This window comes from Bos indicus x Bos taurus, chromosome 7, assembly GCF_003369695.1.
Source record: "Bos indicus x Bos taurus breed Angus x Brahman F1 hybrid chromosome 7, Bos_hybrid_MaternalHap_v2.0, whole genome shotgun sequence".
Taxonomy (NCBI): domain Eukaryota; kingdom Metazoa; phylum Chordata; class Mammalia; order Artiodactyla; family Bovidae; genus Bos; species Bos indicus x Bos taurus.
Window position 1 is genome coordinate 65528078 of NC_040082.1, and position 20465 is coordinate 65548542.

The 20465-nt window shown below is 46.7% G+C and overlaps 1 protein-coding gene across 2 annotated transcripts in view; it reads left to right on the top strand.

The window, feature by feature from the left end:
* The first annotated feature begins 833 nt into the window (after positions 1-833).
* Positions 834-20465, top strand: part of FSTL4 (follistatin like 4) — a 443838-nt gene continuing 424206 nt past the window's right edge. The window contains exons 1-2 of one of the 2 annotated variants that reach the window (XM_027546506.1): positions 834-924; positions 15083-15218. In XM_027546506.1, coding sequence (XP_027402307.1) covers positions 15093-15218 — 126 coding nt within the window. In that variant the 5' untranslated portion in view covers positions 834-924; positions 15083-15092. Of the gene's footprint in view, positions 925-7097; positions 7274-15082; positions 15219-20465 lie in introns of those variants that run through there. The other variant, XM_027546505.1, reaches the window with a different exon arrangement.

The window sequence follows — 20465 nt, forward strand, 5'->3', positions numbered from 1 at the left end:
GCATAAAATTCCATAATTTCAGACATAAATTCTTGGAAAACAGCTTTTGCTTGTACTGGTGCTGCGTCATGGAGTTAAATCTCAAAGTATTTTTAGTGTACATACATTCTCCAAGCCAGATTTGACACGTCACTTTTTAGTATATTTATTCAATATAATTTAGAAAATTGTGTTCTTTTATATAATTTTAAAAGAGTTAACTGTGTATTTGTTGTTAAATGATATAAAGTGGAAATTTGTCTGTAATGACTACATATTATAAATAATATTAATGAATGCATTAAAACAAACTGTAGCATACAATACTTAATATGATACTCTTAAATAATTTGAAGGTTAAAATCACTTCTTTGTCATATACCACAGAAAAATGGCAAAACCAGTTTAAAATTTTTTGAAGACAGTAGTAGTGAAAGGCATTTGCAAGTCACATATGGCTGGGCAGTGTGGTGGGTGTGCATGCATTTGTCAGCTTTAAACTCTCCTGAACACATCAGCTGTTAAGTGCCCACTGGCACTTATCTAGGGCAATTAGGAAATGCGGGTCCTGGCTAATGACATGTTCTCCATAACTGAAAATTACTATAGGTGTGAGCACTGGATTGGGGTCAAGAGACTTCAGTCTTTCACTAGCCTGGGGTTCTTGGACAAATTAAGTGGGATGATGACAATATTAATAGACACTTATCTCCTGTGGCGGGCTTCCCAGGTGGCACAGTGCAAGAGAATTTGTCTGCCGGTGCAGGAGACACAAGAGAACGTGGGCTCGATCCCTGGGTCAGGAAGATCCCCTGGAGTAAGAAATGGCAACCCACTCCACTATCATTGCCTGGAAAATTCCATGAAAAGAGGAAGGAGCCATACAGTCCATGGGGTCGCAGAAGCATTGGACATGACTGAGAGCACATGCATGCATCTCCTATGGTGAGTGTCTGAAGCCAAGCAAATCAGCTTTTATTTACATTTTAGCTTCTTTCTCATTTGGTATGTTTTCTACTCTAAGTAACAGAAAGCCAACTCGATCGGTTTAAGTCGTGAGGAAAATAGAAAACTAGAATTTAGGGCAGCCTCAGAGTTGGTTATTTTAACAGCTCATTTCAGCAGGACGTGAAGGTCCTAGGTTCCTTCTGGTGTTCTGCCATCATTCATGGCCCACAGGGCTTCTCTCAGGGTCACAGGATGGTGGCCATGGGTCTGGGAGGCCCTGCAGGTCGTGAGGGTATCAAGAGAGAAAAGCAGTACTATCTCCTCTAGTGCACTTCTTTACCTCCCTAGCTGCCTTTCTCGCACCTCTCCTTAGCTCGCACTGGGTCCCCTGCTCAACCCTTGACCAGATTCCAGCAGGGAGAATGGGAGCTCCAAGACTGGCTTAGACTGTGCCGAACACAACTGATATTCCGCAGTCAGAGAAGAGAGAAAGACTGTGTGTTTGGTTTTGATACGACAAGGGTTCATGGTGAGGACAAGTAAGTGCACATACCAGTAGGTTCAGAACAAAAGGTTTTCTAGGCACTGGTGTGTAGAACATGACTTCTGAGATCTGGATTAGCTGCCAAGAGTTTAGACACTCTGTGCCACTGATGCAGAATTGCGTCGTGATCATTAGGGCAGGCTGATCACATCCAAGCGCTGCCATTTGCCAGACAGATTGCCTGAGATAAGTTGTGTACCGTCTCTAAGTTTAACTTACAAACTGGAGATGTTATGGAGTTAGCTGTTGGGAGAATTCGGTAAAACAACATATATGAGGATTAGGCCTGGAGCTCAGTGCATAGTTGGCAATCAATGAACATTCAGTGCTGGTGTGATGCAGTGATGACCATGATGAGCTGATATGACCTTGTACTTCTCAACAGCTGACTAGTTGTTTTTCCTGCTTTCACTCTTCTAGCAGCCAGTATCTCCTCTAGCCATCTATTTTCCATAGAGCATCCAGAGTGAGCTGTTAGAAACATATAGAAGATCATGTCATTCTCCTGCTCAAAACCCTCTCATGGCTCCCATTACACCTAAAATCAGACCAAAAGTCACTGTGCATCACAGCCTAGAGTGTCCATATGGTCTGGCTCTTGCCTAGCTCTCCGCCTTCTTCAGCAACATGACCCACATCCCTCTGGTTTGTAATGTTGGCCTGAATCACATCAAGCCTGATCCTACATCACATTTTTTATGCTTGTTGTACCTTCAGCCTGAAAACTCTCCCCACTAAATCGTCTCACATCTTGTCCCCTCATTTATTCATGTCTGTGCTCTAAGCACCTCCTCAGAGAGATCTTTGTCATTTGCCCTCTTAAGAACAGTTACCACACTCACTCTGAGTTACTCTTCCTCTTAGCCTGGATTGTCTAGAACAGGGGTCCTCAACCTCTGAGATCTAATGCCTGCAGATCTGAGGTGGAGCTGATGTAATAATAATAGAAACAAAGTGCACAAAAAGTGTAACGTGCTTGAATCATCCTGAAACCATCACTCCCTCATGGTCTGTGGAAAAAGCTGGCTTCCACAAAACTGGTCCCTGTTGCCAAAAAGGTTGGGGACCACTGGTCTAGAAAACCACCTGAAACAAAAGCTCATGTGCTGATACTTGACTGAGGAAGGATACAGTCTCAGGGAAGCAGGAACAAGGAAGAAGAAAGATAAAATACCGAATGGGCTGCAGCTCTGCAATCACTGTAGCTGAGGGCTTGGTCTCCAAGGATGTCTTGAGATGAGGCATAGAGCTCTCTGCATCTCTGTACAGACCATCCAGGGAAGGAAGTAAGAACTGATCTGGCTCCCTCCTGTACCCCATCTCCCACTGGTCAGGTCCACCCACCCCTGAGGCAGAAACTCCCCACCCCCACTCCACCCCAACCTCTATGATGTAGTGAGTAGCCCCCCAGGTAGCCTCTGGGGAAGCCAGAGCTGCAGGGCTCCAGTCTGACCATTGCCAGTATTCCTTTGTCAGTTATTGCCACACACACGGCATCTTGATCTGAACTGCTGGCAATAGCAGCAGAGGCACCTGGCTCTAAGAATGTGTGAATAGTACAGAGCAGTTGATCAGGCCACTCTGGCCAGGAAGCAAGGCAAGTAGCCAAAGCCCTGGTGGAGGATAGGGGCAGAGAGGTCAGCATGCCTGCTCAGATTTCAGCAGTGTACAAACTAAGTCCAGCACCATCTGATACATCCTCATCCTGCATAGCTCTCTTCCTAACACTGAAGATGACCTGCCATAATATTGCATATTCATTTGAATGAAGCAGATATTCAAACAGATGGAATCTCCATAAGTAGGAGCTCATCTTTGCCAGTGATCTCCTTTTCAGATAGTCATGCTATTTACCATCCTCTACAAGTGAGCTGGAAAATGGGGTCATGACAAAAATATCCCTTGTGACTGAAGGAGGTTGGCCCCTCCCTTGGCTCTCCCACTGCATCGCCTCTTTCACCTGGCTTTCTAATCCTAGTGCACATGCTGCTTTGTGGCCTGGAGGCCTGGCCTTCTCATCCCAGATGGTCCCTGTGCACATGGAATTCTCAGAGTAGCTGAGCATCATTTCCTCTTGTTATCCGTGCCTTTCTTAGGCCCCTTGTACCATCAATCTAGGCCCTGGGAGTTCAGTGGGACTTTTGTCTCTGGAACAGTACTATGGTGAAGGGTTTTGGTTTTCAACTCCCTCTACTCTCTCCAGTCACAATTCCCTTTCCATCACTACATCTTCTCATTCATCCCACCTTCTTAATTAAAATTCCAACCCTACACCAATTCTTTATTGCCTTGAAAAATTTCCCAAATCAGTTTTCTCCTGAACAAATACCTTATCTCCATGCTGACTCCCTTTCTCCCTAAATCAGAGTTTAAAGTAATTATTTCTGAGTGTGATTTTAGGTCTAGGATTTTGAATTTGGTGCCTACACTGCCTTAACTTCTAGATGACAATGCATCATCACTTAAGAATTAATATTAGACTTAAGGGAAACCTTTCATGTCACAGCTTTAGATCAGAGTAGGCCTAACTTCTAGCAAAATAAAGGCATCGACTTGTAGAGTTGAAAATGCTCTCAGGAGCTCACTGAGTATGACTGCCTCCCCCTCCACCCTCTCCCAACCCCTTCTTAAGAGCTGAGGAAACAAGCCAAGGAAAGATAGGATTCATCCTGACTCGCATAGCCAGAGAAGGACAGAGGCAGGCCAGGGACCCAGTCTTTTTGCCTCTCTGACCAGGGCTCTCCTAAGATCCAGGCTGCTTCTTCAATCAACCACATAGTTTGGTTTGAAGATTTACTAAGACATTTCTGGGGAGGAAGCAGAATGTTAAATTATGCAAGACAAGGAATACTGTTCCCTGCCTATTCCCACCTTCTAATGTGACCTCCTGGTCTGGCTTCTAACTGGTATTACTGGGGACTGTCTGATTTGCCTAAGGTGGACTTGACCCAAAGCCAGGGACAGAGTAACTTTTGGTAGAATCTGATCCTTCTGATCCCCACAGCTGTGTGTCATCTCTGGGTATCTAATTTGCAGCTGCAATCTGAAATGACCTGTAGGAGACACCATTATTTGGCAGCAGTTTTTGGTCATATGGTTGTGGTGTTGGTAAGATTAGAGACAGAAAAAAGTTTTAAAGCTGGCAAAGTAAAATCCCTAATACATATTGGGGATTTTAAAACTTCCTGACCTGGTAAAGAAACACACTGATAAGTTTCTCTTGTGTGTCTCTGAGTCTGCCTGGGGAGTAATCTGAATTTATGTTGCCTTTTAATTTTTTCCTTTCAAACTTACTGAATTGTATGATTTCAACATTTAAGCATCACAGTTGGCTACTGAGAATCATCAGTGTGCTCGCAAGTCCTGAAACAAGATTTCAGGCAAATTCTGAAATTCTATGTGTAAAATCTAGCCCATTTTCCAAGTTGGGGAGTATTATTAAACCAAGAATTGCCCTGAGAGGTGAAAGCATAGAGCAACTGAAAGAAGTGTCAAGGTCTGCTGGCGTCTGATGCTGCCTCCCTGAAGGCTTGTTTTATTTCGTCACTCACACTTCACCTTTTTTATTCCAAGGTGACTTTTAATTCCAGTCTTATTTTATGCACAGTAGTCACAATAGCTCACTTCAGATGTTAGTATTATCTCTAAGGGATATTCTGAACATCTGATTTGCAGCAGCTACATTTCTCTGCTTCTGTGGGAAGTGGAGGAAGTTTATGGAAGTCCAGTCCCTGCATTAAAGGGAGCTATTTCTGATCTCGGTTGATCTACAGACCCTGACTTACATATGACCCTGAGTTATTAAAAAACATACCCCAAGGCCTGCCTTGGTTATGTAACAGGGTCACTAGGCTGACTCAGGGACTTTGTGTTCAGAGCTGAGAACAGAAACTGGTTTTTCCAAATACCTCAAAGTCTGGGAAGGTGGCTGAACCCAGCCTCCAGGCTGTGGGGACTCCATCTTGACCACTGACTTCAGAGGGAGGCTCAACATGTTTCCAAACTTCCCGGCTTCCATTTACGTGTCGTCCTCATCTTCTTTTTCCCACGATGAAAAGTGCTGTCTCTTTCCTGGTCTGGCTGCTGAGAGTCTGGCCTCAAGCCAGCCTTGGAGTTTCAGTCATGGGTGGCCTTGGCAAAGATTCATGGTCAATTCTGAGAGAGCATCATGCCTGCCAAGGCCAGGGGCATGGAACATGGAGCAGCCTTTATGCTTCTGAGGACAAATCATGGTATCCAAGGGAGAAGTCACAGCAAGTGAGACCTGGAAGTCACCCAGATTTCCTCCAAGTCCTCATTTTACAGATAGGGAAACATACCAATAGCAGAAATCCAAATGGCTCTGGGTTACAAGCTGAGTGATAATAGAGGGAGGGCTGCATCCCAGAACTAAACCTGTGTAAGGGGAGGAACCATGCTGTCCCATCCACTGCAGTCTCCCCAGCACCTCCTATAGTGCCTGGTAGACACGAGGCCCCTCTAGAAGGAACAAACAAATTTAAGAGCTCTTCTTCCATGTCAGTTTTGCTTCTCCTGATATTCAACTAACCTTAACAGCAGAAAAGCCCCTCTGCCCCTCCTCCAGGCCAGGAAAGATCACAGAGGCATGAATAAGACACTGTTCCCCCATGCCAGGGGATCACCTGCTGCCCACACAGCCAGAGCAGAATCCCCCCTCCACTCCTCAAAGGCTCCTGCCCATCAGGTAAGTAGTCTAGTTACCACCAGACTAGTCTGGCTGGAGTCTCCCTCCTAAGTCTGATGCCACACTGGACCCACAGTAGGACTATTGGTGGGGGGGTGGGGGCTAGTTGTTACAAAGTTTCCAGTTTATTTGGTCACCAAGACTGATCTTTAGGCCAATTAAAGAAAACAATATGATCACTGGGCTGTGATCTCCAAAAGCTGTAGATGTTGAGAAGGGATCCAGAAAGGTTTCGGAGCCCCAGGCTTGGAGGCGAGGTCTGGGCCTCATGTATGGTTCTAAGCTTAGGAGAAGAAAGGACCCTCCGGTCAGACCTTGGCCAGACTAGGCAAACGTCACCCGGGACTGCTTCTGTATGCGCGTGATTTCGTAAGATTCTGCAGTGATAGAAGGCAGATTCAGAAAGAGAGGAAAACTTCGCTATTTGGCCGGTTGTTGGTACTCAGCAAGGGGGAGTGTTATTTGACTTTGCCTCCAGTGACAGCTCTGTTGGTGCGGTGTACCGGCCCGCCTGAGCTGCACAAGCTATGGCAGCTGATTAAGAGCAGCCGCGCATCTTGAGAGCACAGCTTTAGGGAGCCCCGCCGGGAAAAGAGCCAGAAAAGAGGAGAGGAGGGGTGTTTTGGGGGCGGCCGGTGGGAGGGCTCGTTGCCTGCAGGGATCCACAGAGCCGGGGAGGGGAGCTCACCCCCTCCCTCTGCGGCTGCAGAGATCGCCCCGGAGCGCCGGGGCCCTCCCAGCCCGAGTGCGCGCCCGGCTGCTCCGCGCACCTGCCACGGGCCCCGCGCGGGTCTGAGCTGCGGGCGGGCGGCGCGCACAGGTGGCGGCGATTGGGCAGGCGGGGCCGGGAGGGTGACGTCACGGGCTCCGGTCCTGGCGGCAGAAATAGGGCAGCCGCCGCGGCGGTGCTACAGCAGCGGGCAGCGGCGGCTCAGAGAACGGAGCCGCGACAGCCCTCCAGCGCGCCCAGGACCCGCTGACAGCCAGGGAGACCGACCGAAGGACACGGGGTCGGGTCGCCGCTGCCACCACGGGGCGCTCCCTCCTGCTCGCCGAGTCCGGCCACCTGGTCTTCCTCTCGGCCCCGGCCGCCTCAGGTACGCAGCGCAGCTTCAGAGCGGTCGTGGGGAGGGTGCCAAGCCGCCACCGCCGCCAGCCGGTCCCCCTGCACCCCGTTGGGATCCGTGCGCCCGCGGCCACGCGTTTGCCTGCAGGGCCCGGCTGGGTGCTTGCTTGTCTTCACCGCCGCTCCCGGTGAGCTAAGTTTGCCCGCCTGCGGGGAGGTGGGCACGGGACCCCCTCACCCGGGCTAGGCAGGGCTACCCCCATCGGGGCCAGGACTCGGGGTAAAGGCTGGGGCGCCGAGGCATGTAGCAAGTCTTCAATGGGGACCAGAGTGACCGGGCTGGCGCGGAGCACCGCGCAGAACCACTCGGGCCGAGCCCGCAGCGGGCGCCGGGCTCCGAGTCCCTGCAGGTGCGGATCTTGGGCTCTGGATCCCGAGCGGCCTCGGGGAGCGCGGTTGCACCTGGGCTCGGACTTTTGCCCTTGACCCGGGGCTGGGGCGTGGGACGTGGGGCGGGCGTCCTCACTACCTCTTTTCTCCAGCTTTGCGGGGAAACTTGGCACCTGCTCGCTGCAGCTCAAAGGGCCCGCGGCGCCCGGGCCTGGCCCTCACAACCCGGAGGGCCGCCGCGTCCAGACTGAGCGCTTGGCCTCCGCGGAGGAGGTGGGGAAAGACCCGGGACCCCGCTCGGCTCGGGCAGCCCGCTACTCCCCTTCCGCTCGGCCGGTCGCTGTTCCAAGCAAGCGCCGGTGTTACTTGCTGGGGAGTCAGTAGCAAGCAGTTTGTTTAGGGGATGTTCAAGCACCGCGCTTGGTCCTAAGAGCTTGTAATATGGGTGATCTCCCGCCCGTCTTTGCGCCAGCACAAAACGTGTTCCAAGTTTCGGGGGTATCTAGGCGACTCGAGCAGAGCGCGCTCCGCTTTGGGAGCGCGTGTCCCCTCGAGTTTAGCGAGGAGAGCTTGGCGCGAGCCTTCGGGGCTGCCTTCAGCTGACAAAGGGGTGCCCCGAGCGCCTTCGTTTGAGGCCTGCCACCTGAGGACTTTGGCACCCACCCCTCCGGCAGGAGCAGAAACCTGCTGGAAGCAGTAGGGTTTCTCACCATGCCCGGAACGCGGCGAGCATCCCGTGCCGCTTGTCCGTCTATGTAAGCTCCTCGGGACAAGGCAGCGTTGGGCCGCCTAGGTCTGCGTCTAGCCCAGAGTTGGTCCCCCGTGCGCTGTCCAGCAGACCTCGCTCCTGATCACTGTCGCCGACATTGATGAATAGCGCTTACGCAGCTTCGCCACCGCTTCCCTCTAGGTGTCGCTTCCGCCGAGGTTTCCGGCGAGCGGAAAACAACGCCAGTAGCTTTGGTCTGTTCCCTTCGTGAATTTGTAGCAAACCTGTGCACCAGAAATTGTACTAGATGGGCCCCTGAGACACAGACGTCCGTCCACATTCTCTGGGCCAAACAGAATTTTAGTAGGACGTGGCACTAAAAATGTGCACCCTAAAATGTGCCCATTTCACGATACATGAGGAGAGAAAAGGGGTCAGGTTGAAATTCGGACTTTTCTGGAAAGTCTCGAATTATTTTCCTACCATCAGGGTTAGGGGAAAGCGAGAGATGACTTAATCCTGGAATGATCCAGACAGGCCGTGGGTCTGGGCAATGGTCAGGTGGATCTGCTCACCTGGGAAGGACACGTCAGGGGAGTGAGGGATGTGGCATCTCTGACCCCAGAGGCCCAACAGCCCTTAGGCAGTAGCTTTCATGGAAGACCTGAGCTGATGCCCTACAGGGCCATGTCAGCTTCCCATCTTAGTTTTGTGAGAAGACACTGCAGCATTACTAGATTATTTCTGTTTAAACACACTCAGATGAATGTTCACTTTCTTCCCATCCCATATAAAAAAAGACAGCCCTCTCTCCAAAGACTTCAGACAGAGCAAAGGTCAGTGCAAGAAAATAGTTTTTGATGTAATGTATATGAATTGCTTAATAAAAGTGACAGTGGGTTTTCCTCTCTTCAATTTTTTTGCCCACCTTCTATTATTGTTAATTCCAGGAAGGTTCCCCCCCACCCCTCACCCCCCAAGAGAGGGGCAGCTTGTTCTGGGTACGGGGAGAACCTTTATCCCTTTGGCTGTGTCCTGGAGGTAGTTAAGGGAGGGATAGATTGAATTTTTCTACCTTGATCTGCCAGTCATTCGAGATTCTTCTCCTCCTAAGGGCTGCAGGCTTCCCCCCACCCTCACACCCTGCTCCCCACCCCTTTAGTGATCTTCATGATGTGATCTTTTGTTTGACAACATTATATTTCAGAAATTGGCACTGACTAGTCAAGATTTCCTAAAAATCTCCTTAATTGCTACTTTGCCTTTTTTGGTATTTTTTTTTTTGCAAACTCAACCTTCTTGTGATGCTGTGTGCTTACTAGTTAATCAAATTAGGCAGTTATTTCAAGAGCACATCTTTGCTTACATTTTCTATCTTGGTGCATAACACAAGGCACGCAACTTCAAGTGAAACACAACTACAGTGGAGAGAACATGGTACTCCAGAAGTATTATCTGAATGTTGAGGCTTCTATATGTTAGCTTCATAGTAAATAGGAGTGTCATAGGTTTACACATAGGCTAATTTAGATATCAAATTTATCAAATGTAGGAACAATTAACCAAAGAGACAGAGTAGATAATTACTGGGGAATGCAATATAACTTCATTATGGCTTGCTTCATTGTTGCCTTCATATGTTTCCATGCCTAATTTCCTTGGATTGGTATTCTAGAAACTAGGAAGTTTGAACCCCTCTCTTTTTTCCTAAAAGACTCACCAATCAAAACTGCAGTCTTAAGCCTTGCAAAAGAAATTAGCAGATAGCTTCCTGGTTTTAGTTTGGGCTTTTGATGTGTTTTTTTTCTTTGAGCATGGGGCAAGCATGCAGAGAGAACTGTAGGATTTTGGTGTGTGTTGCTGATTGCCAACATCACATGTGTAAAAGGCAGTACACCTAAAAGCAGTTGGCTAGAGCATACACTTTTCAATTAGGATAGAAATTCAGGAGGCTCGAAGTCACAAACCTTACCGTCCTCTTCAAGGCTGGATGGTGTTGCTCAGTTCTGCCAAATCATCTTTGTAATTTCTGGTCCTGTCTGTGACAAAGAGGAGCCGTTTCTGCGTGACTACTCCATGATGTCTGGACTGTTATGTCACCATATTCTGAGAGAAAGACGAGAGAGAACAAACCAGGGAATAGTCTCCCCCAGAGCTCTGAGGGTCAGAGTTCTTCCCCAATTCTTCCCAAACAGGGCTGGATCCTGGAGGAGGAAAGAGAAGTTTGTTTATGTTGGTGCTTCTCTCTGGCCTCTGACCCTGTTCAGTAAAGACAGGTTGCATGCCACATATGTTCTCTGGTGGTGCAGATTTGGAGTTTACGTATTCATATCTATTTCTCCCTGACCATTTGCCTTCTTTGGTCATGGTTTTTCCACTTTCTTCAGAAATCAAGTCAGTATTTGGAATGTTACCTCTATAGTTTTAAATACAAATAAATAATAGTACAGCTATCAGCTTGTAACACCAGGAAATCTGTGGTTTTCACAGCAAGGTGAAATAGCAAGATGAAATAGGGCTCATCCATAACTTAAAAAAAAAGCAAAATCAGTCTGTCTAATGCATACATATTCCATACGTAAATTTAAGATGATATAAGAAACAAAGCAGTTGCCTGGGGGGGTCAGGATGCTCCAGTGTTAGTCTAGGTCTGGCCACTGAGTTGGCTTTATATACTGGGTGAACCTTTCCACCTTCCAGGCCTTTGGTGCCTGATTCTCATGAGCATGTGGAAACATGAGGCTCAGGTGGGAAACCCCAGAAGAAGCAGTGAAGTACTTCCCTTGGAAACGAGATGTCTTAAATATCAAGTGATTGTGTTTTATAAGTTGTTTGAAAGGAGAAATAGTCCCAGATCTTTTATGAGAACAATCTCAGGTAGATTTATAACCAATCTTGGGACTCTAGCATGGATTGGATGAAGCTTATAAACCTAAAGTGATTTCAAAAGGAGCTCTAGGTTGAAAAAGAGGGTTTGTGATCTTATTGGTGATACCTTCCTACTTCTATGATGGGGAGATTCTTGTTGTATGTTCTTCTGTCTGAGGGCCAGTAGCGCTATTTGAATTTGAGGAGTAGTTAATCTTTCAACAGATCCTCTTTCCTCAAAGTGACCATCTACCAGGCTGACTGGCATTGTCAGTGAGCTGAAGGGCACCCTTGCTGCCTGGCATCCTTTGCATCTCCTCATGTTTTTTTTTTTTTTATTTCAGCCACATTCATTCTAGGCCAATAAAGACAGCAGTGATGAGGGCTGAGGAGAGAGTGCTGTGTGGCCTCATCACAGGTGGAGTGTGGGGCAGGGGGCAGCTTGACTTCCCCCTCACTCTGTTCCTCTGGCCTTGCTGGAGCCATGGAAGCTGGAGGAACAGGGTCTCGGCATCTTTCACAGGAGAGACTTGGGGCTCAGGGCCTCCAATCTTGTTCTACGTAGATGTTTCCCCATCGTACTAAAAACTCCCATTCATCCAAATGAAATATTGCTAAGTATCAAGAGGCCTCAGTGGGCAAGGTCTGAATATAGATCCGTGTCCACCTGGCTGGTTTGGAGTCCCAGCTCTGTCATTTATTTGCCGCATGGCCTTGGCAGGGTGCTTAACCCTCTCTGTGACCCATCTCCTCTGTTATCTAACTAGGAGCTAATCCTTGCCCTCTTCATGGAATAGCAGTGAGGGTTATGAGTTAGTACCTATAAAGCATTTAGAACAGTGCCTGACACATAGTAATTGCTATATACGTGTTAACCAAATAGATAATCTCTATTTGGTTATTAGACAGATCATCAAAATTGATTTAGACCCAGTATTAATTCTTTTTTTTTATGAACTGAACTGTCATAAAACTTGAGTTGTAAATTTTAAGGCTGTTGCTGCTGTAGATGGAATGAATTGTCAATCACCCTGAGTATAAAATGACATCTCAGACGCATCTGCCGTGCAAATGAAGTTTGATCTGGTGGTGGCCAAGCTGAAATAAACTTTACAGAGAGGCTGCTGCTAAGTCGCTTCAGTCGTTTATGACTCTGTGCGACCCAATAGACGGCAACCCACCAGGCTCCCCGCTCCCTGGGATTCTCCAGGCAAGAACACTGGAGTGGGTTGCCATTTCCTTCTCCAATGCATGAAAGTGAAAAATGAAAGTGAAGTCGCTCAGTCGTGTCTGACTCTTAGCTCCCCCATGGACTGTAGCTCACCAGGCTCTTCCATCCATGGGATTTTCCAGGCAAGAATATTTTCCAGGCAAGAATATACCTAGGAATATTTCAGGAGTTGGCCTGGCTCATGTTTCCCTGTCATCCAGTAAAATCCTATGGGAACCTCAACACGATCTAGACAAAACCAGAGACGATTCCAAGTGCAGCAATGCTGCAGCTCAGGTTGCTGAAACAGCTCAGGGCAGCTGGGTAATGTCAGAGGTCTGAATACACCCTCTTAAATGAAGTGATTTGGCGCTTTCTAAAACAATTGAAATGAACAGAATTTATTCTGATGCTATTCATTAATAATAAAACATCCAAAATAATTGGTCTTGGATTACTAGACAAATTGAAAACTAAATACTCGATATTGTGGCTTGAATATTTTATAACTCCAGGAATTGACATCTGTAAGTTATCTAGAGTAAGTTTTGACTATCTTGCTGTTTTTTAGTTTATTTAGGCTTGAAGGCATGAAAAGGGAGACAGGACCTTTGATATGTATGCTTACTCCATGAGCACTGTGTGTGTGATGGTGGATAAATAGGGAAGGATGAATAAAAGTAGAGTGGGAAGCAGTGTCTTTCTCATTCCAGCTTGAATTACTGTTGCTTGTTTGAAGAAAACAAAATTCCAAAACCCGAGTAGCTGCTTTCTGCAGTCTCTGGAACATGGCTCTGTGTTCAGAGGAGAATAATTTATGGAGAGTAGGGTGTTAACCTATTTATTTTTAGAAAAATTGGTTGCAATTAGGGAAAGTCATTTTTATTCTCTTTTAGTCCTGAATGTGATTTTTTCCCTCCTCCCCCTCCCTGTAAGAACACACACCCTAGCTCGAGCCCCAGATGGGGAACATAGCGCTGGGTGGCTGCTGCTAACACTGCAGCCTTCTCCCAGGTAGCTGCTGTACCGGTTCCACTTTGCTCTGCCTTCTTCAGAGGTGGGAGCTGGTGCAGATGGCGCTGAGACCATGACTGTCACATCGTATTTACTGGCCACCCAGACTCTTTCCCTGGTAGCTCCAGCTTTCCCTACAGATGTCCAAGATGAATGGCTGAAGAAACATAGGTAGGAGTAGGAGCCTGTGGACTCCTTAAAAAAAAAAAAAAAAAAAAGATACCTTCCCTTAAAAGATAGCCATAACTTATAACCTCGCCTCTCATAGGCCAGTGTTACATGCCCACAAGTTTCAGTCTAGCTCCTCATTGCTGTGGGCATTTCTGTCTCAAGTTGGGAACATAAAGCAAGTCTGGAACGGCAGCTTTATTGGGGTGTGGAAGGCAGCCAAAGGAAGCCTGGAAGGTGGCAGGCAGTGTACTTGTTTCGCAGCCTGGCAGCAGCTCTAGTGATCATTTGATCCCTCTCCTTGTGTAGCACAGGGATCCTTCTAAGCTGTTGGCTTTGGGGGTGAGCATGGGTGGATCCTTCAAACAGGCTGTAAGGTCTCTCCAGCAGCTCATCATCTCTGACTCGGACACCTGCTCTGGACCAGCCCTGAGCCACCTCACAGTGGGTGCTGGGCCTCCAAGGCACTCTGTGTTTTCATCTCTGCGGCCATGAGCACGAGGCAGTGTGGACCACATGCAATTAAGCACTAAATTGTGTGGTGCTCACAGAAATCAATAACCCTTAAAGTTTCCTTAGGTAAGAGTTGTAAATACTGCATGATGAGCTCTATCTGGCTATGTTTCTCAGAGATACTGAAATTAAGGCTGGAATATGTTCACAGTGGAAACCTTAAAAAGGACAGCTAATTGGACAAATGCACCAATCTGTGTCTTTGTCCTCTTAACACAATGCCCAGCATATATTAGGACGTTGAATTTTTATTACAGCTGATCCTTTGTGTTTTTTCCATCCATGTAATTCTTTTACTACTTTAAATTGCCCATTTCTTGTCCTCTAGTATTTTAGACAATACTAAAGAGAGTCTCATAAAACATCTTAAATGTTACTGAAATCCTGTTATCTGGTAGATGCTTGAATTCTACTACAAGAAGGTTTGGTCTTAGAACAGAAATGAAAATAGTAGACCCCTTAATGTTTTGAAGTTCACTGTCTTGTTAACTGAGTCCTCAGCTACAAACAGCAATACTACAGATTTAACATGATTTCTCACCAGTGCTTACTGTGTGCCCAACTGCAAATGCTGTCTGCAGAAACTGAAGCATGGACACATGGTAACCTATCAGTGGTGTCTCAGCCTTTCCACCCTCACTTGTTCTTACAGATGTAGTGACAGGTGTATTTCAAGTGGGTTTCTGCATACCAGTCAGCATTTAGAGTTTTTACTGTGTGCCCAACCCTGCCTCCTTCAGCCCTCACAGCAGCCCTATTGGGTACATATTATTGACCCCACTTTAGAGATGAGTAAACTAAGGCTCCAAAGTAGTGTAACTTCTCCACGGTAAACCAGAAGACCTGGTGCCAGCATATAAACTCATGTTTATCTGATTCTGGAGAGCAAGTACTCACTCACTAACTACCCCTTGACTTGTTTACATTTTGCAGTGCTCAGTACTGGGCATTTGTCATTTTCTCAACAGACTCAACAAAATGAGACCAGGAGGCTTTTGGCTGCATCTCACACTGCTTGGAGCCTCCCTGCCTGCTGCACTAGGATGGATGAACCCGGGAGCCAGCGGAGGATGGAACGTGGGTGTGGGAGAGTCCCCGGCAGAGGTATAGTCACGTCACAGCTGACATGACATTTAAAACTCATTGCTTTTGATTGTTACAGTATCTGATTTCCTTTATGCCTGTAGTTTATATCAAGTAGATTGCAGTGGAAGTGAAAACCCTGCTCCCTTTGCAGTAGGGGACAGAAGGAAGCCAAGTGTGTTGATAGGGACTGGAGGTTTATATGATGCTATAACAATGGTCTAAAATCTCTCCAGTGTTGAAGATGTATCCCTAAATCAAGCTGTGGTTGCATGTTTTGTCTTCTCCGCAGACCCTCCTGAGAATGGCCTCTGTGTATGTTTAATAGTACTCTGAAAGTGCCAACTCATCGGTGGAACACACCCCTGTGAATTAATGAAGTCTTTTAATTATAAAATATGTTTTAAAGGAAATAGACTCCTTTTCAGCTATGTAGATAAAAGAACCAGGCGGAGTAAGAACTGGCGGGTGGAAGTCCTGAGGGAGCCGGCCTTAATGAACAGATAAGAATGATTAATGGCATGTTAGGTATATATAAATGCTTCTAAAGTGCTTGAAAAACTTGTTCTCAAATGCCTCCTGGGAGAGTCTCGCCATCCTGCTAATTGCTTAGTGAACTCTGGTCTGAAGTGGTGAAGAGGAGTCCTAAACAGCACCCGCTCAGGTAGTGGGCTGCATGAACTGGGGGCTTGTGAGGGATGTAGACTTTCTGCCAAAAATGTTTTGTACATGCTGAACCTTAAGAAATGACTAGACCTACCTAGGATTTCCTTGATGATTCGGTGAATACTAATTCTCACCTGAGAGCTTTCCAGGGCATCTTTATAACCATTGTTTTCCAAGATGCACCCCCTTTTCCTTCACTCTGTGCCTGCGTCCTGTGGAATAAGGAAGAAAGTGAAAGTGAAAGTTGCCCAGTTATGTCCGACTCTTTGCGACCCCATGGACTATACAGTCCATGGAATTCTCCAACTTAGAATACTGGAGTGGATAGATAGCCTTTCCCTTCTGCAGGAGATCTTCCCAACACAGTCACCCCCAAAAGTCAGCATTACCTGGAGAGTGAACAGCGATACCTGGTGTATGGTAGGATTAATGCATTATTTGATCAAAAGACATGATTTCTCTTTCATTATTACTTAATTGTAATGCAGTCCCAAACCTACAAGCCTTACTCTTCAGGAAGCCTCAGAAGTAATTTAATGCACACACTTTTCCTGCTGAAGTTAGTGTGGCTTCCCTTTGTGGTGAGCAGATGATTAAATAGAAACACTATCTCTCCTATCTAGCTCCATGAAGGATGCAACGTAATGCTCTTTTGAAAGAGTCTGAAGGCTGACTTGCCAGCAAGCCTGGCGTTTCCCAATGGGAACCATTTAATCACTACACTTGTACTCATACAGAGGGAAAACGATCACTTAAATCCTATAAATATATTGTTGAATATTTACTAGAAAAGCAAATAGGCAAACACACAGCAAGGTGTGTTTAGTCTTCTTACTGTTGGAGCTCATTGGCCCACTGTTTTAAATTGCTCATTTTAGTTAAAACAGTCAAGCCAATTAAGGTGGGTTTTAGTGGGAGGTAAATTGAAGGTAAGTTGATATCAACCCAAGGCTTCTTTATTTTAGCTCTTAACACCCTAGTACTCTGTATACCAACAAGAAAAAGCAGATGCTGCTCATCCTGAGGAAGTGAGGCTCTTTTGCTTGAGGGTATTGTTGTACTCCCTGCTTGCCTTTTTAGGATAGAGCCCCAGAGACGCCATTGTCATCCAGCTTTGGGAATTTCAGGGAAAGGAAGTGATGCCTCTGTGGGCTCTGGAAGGCAGAAACATCTGCCTTAGCCCTCCAGTTCTCTTTGCTGTAGTCTGAGTTTTTTTGAGTGCTTGTTGAGTCTGCTTCTGCTAATTTTTAAATGAGATGATGAGGATGTGAATGGGCCCAGGACATAGGACAACCTCTGTGAATGTTTAGAGAGGGCAAGACATGTATTGTCCAACATTGTTAACTGGTTAGTTGGCTGACCTTGATCACACTTGATGCATGGTCCCACTGTGCCCTCACTTGTTAGGGTCCTCTTGGTCCCTCCCCACCTTTTTTCCCAAGTCTGAATCAGCCACTCCTCCAAGGCCTTGCTCTGGTTCTTACCTTTTCTTTAAAATCTTCTTTGACCACTCTTGATCATGTTTGATCTCTCCCTGAACTCCTACTCCTAATCTTTCCTATCTCTTTTTCTTTTTAACTCTTAAATTTTATTTTAGCATAAGAATGAAGCCGTCTTCTTTATCTTTCTCTTCTTTACAGAGGCTTATTGAGTTTTTCAGTCAGTCGATATTTATTCAACATTTGGTACCAGTCATGAAGTCACCTTGGTGCTTTCAATTTCGCACTAGACTGTCATGTATTTAAATGAGCTTTTAATACCTCCCTGTGCAGCTGAAGGCTCATTTCCGATGGGGGCATGAATGGCCCCTCCCAGCAGACCTGTAAGCAGCTTGTGGGCTGAGCCACGCTTGTATCTTATCAACATCCAAGATAGTCCTGTGTGTTACAGGGTCTGGGTAGTTTCTTCTTTGAACCGTAGCTCTTAATATATCCAGAGCTCACCTCACAAACCATATTAAACTCCTCTAGCAGTTTCCTCAGGCAGTCTTATTTTCTAGAAGAATCAAAACCAGTCTCAGTTTCCTGAGACTCAATAAATAAATAACTAAATGGTAAAATGTTTCCCTGTGTGTTTTCCTCCTGATAGGAGTACTTCCCAAAACATTCATTGACTTGAGATTTTTGAAGTACTTGGAAAGCATTAATGAGATTTGATTTGCCTTTCAAGTTATTATGCCAATTACTCAAGTGTCCTAAGGGTAAACAAGGATTAAATGACCAATGTGTGTGTGCTTGCACATTTTTAAAGCAATTATAATGAATATGAATTTTGTTAAAATATTGTTTTATGTACAAAGACTGAAGCTGAAATAGCTTCAAGGAGTTTACCATTTTACAAACATAGATAAAAAAGAAATGTAGCTGGGTGGAGTGCCTGTTTAATAAGAGCTGAGTGGCATGACATGGTCTAGAATACTAACGCAATCCTGAATATACAGGAAACAATTCGAAGAGATACAACTTATTGAAATTCCGAAATAGTTATATTTTCCTCTTTTCCCTGATACTCTGGCCAAGATAGATACAGTAGTAAGAATCAATATTGGTAGACTTTTATAATGGGGGGAACCAGGAAAGTGAGAAGGGGTGTGGTAACAGTCTCTAGTGACACCCCCTCTTGAGGGGCAGGCCTGTGTGGGAGGGTTCCCTCCCCCTTTGAGCCCTGGATACAGTGTTGCCATCGCTTGCTAGGTGGAGGGATTGGATGGTGGCTATTATTCAGCCTTCTTGCCTGCTTCCTGATATTACTGAACTTTTCCTAAATTGCTCTTCCCTGTAGTTTCTAGTCACGCACTAAATATCTGTAAATATTGATACTGGTTCCATTTAGAATTGTTAGCTTTGTATGCCTTGGTGCTTACAGAGCAGAGATGTGCTTTGAGGTCAGACACCATTTTTTTTTTTTTTAGTGTGTGTGAAGTCACACAAGGATCTTTGAGGAGAAAGATATATAGGAGTGGTATCAGAGTCAGGATGCTTCCCGTCCTCCCTGACCCCAGGGTTCAGCCTGAGAGAGCAGGATCCCACCCGGGCTGATCTGCCCTTCCCCTTTCTGCAAGACTTGACCCCAGACTCAGACTGCACTGCTCTCCCTGGGAGGACACCTTCGAATTTTAGAGAAGTTCAATGATCTGGCTTCTCTCTACATTGATTGGGCACTCAAGAGGACTCAGGCTGCTAAGACTGAGCATTAACCTAAAAAAAATTTTTCTCCCTTAATAAGCGTCCTTGTACATTTGATTTAATTTAAGACCAGGCTCCCCTCCCCTTTCTAGTGATGGTCTGCCCCACCCCCTGCCCCCAACTTCTTTTTGATTGATGGATGGGGAAGATTAGTTGGATCACTCCAGCCCCTCATTCTCTTTGTGGGAAGAGAAAGGCAGCTCCCTCCTTCCTGGGGGACCCCAGACAGGGTCTAGGCTGGTACTCAGCATTTTCTAGGCCTCACCTGAAGCACAGGCCTGTGTACAGCTTTTATGTTTGTATTCTGTGGAATCGCCCTTCCTCAGCATTCCCTGGTGCCAAACTCTATCATTGACTATCTTTCAAAGAAGATGAGATTGGGTGTACCACTTTTTAGCAAGAAAGCGCGATGGGCCTTTCACCTTTCACTGGGTGTGGGGCACTGGGATGTAGATCAGATCAGATCAGATCAGTCGCTCAGTCATGTCCGACTCTTTGCGACCCCATGAATCGCAGCACGCCAGGCCTCCCTGTCCATCACCAACTCCCGGAGTTCACTGAGACTCACGTCCATCGAGTCAGTGATGCCATCCAGCCATCTCATCCTCTGTCGATGTAGATGGCACCCCTTATATGAGACATCTGCTGCAGGGGTGGTTCTGGTAGGGGCAGGCTTCTTCTCTGCTCCTCCAGCTCTTGCCTCTGGCTGTCTGCTGATTACTCTGTGTCAGAGGGTATGGATGTTAGCTTCTTCGGGAAAATCAGTAGATTGCAATCTCCTATCTACCGATGTGAATAAATTCATAATTTCCAGGGTGAAGGATGGTGACAGTACTTCAAGTCCCAGGGACATTGGATGAGCTGGCTTTAGAGACTGTGTGGGCTGTACGTACTCCAGTCCAGGGTCTCTTGAACTTCAGTGTGCTTGTGAACAGGCCCTAATACTTCCAGTCCCAGAGGACAGTGGGCAGAAAAGCCCTGGAGGCATCCCACAGCCTCCCTCTCCCATGTACACATTCAAGAAGGAGAATCCAGTTGGTGATGAACCCTGGCCTTTTTTTTTTTTTAAGCTTCCTGCTAACAGGATGATGTTGACTGCAGTCAGGAAGAGGAGAGAAACACACAGGCTGCAGTCATGCTGGGAAATAGCTTGCCGTGAAATTGGCTTGGGGGAGAGGAGGCAGGGGCAGGTAGGTGAGGGGGCCGGTGAATTGATACAGCCTGGGTCTGAGTCATTTTCACGTGTTTTCAAGCAAGCAGGCAGACAGGTAAACTTAGATCTGAATCCTGGGTCGCACCCTGGCTTGTCCTGGTGCTTGCCATCCAGAGGTCAGCCTGCACCCTCATGCCCTCACCATCACCTGTGCCTCCCACCCTGGTGTCCCACCAGAAGCTGGGGCTTCTGGCCCCAGCGCCC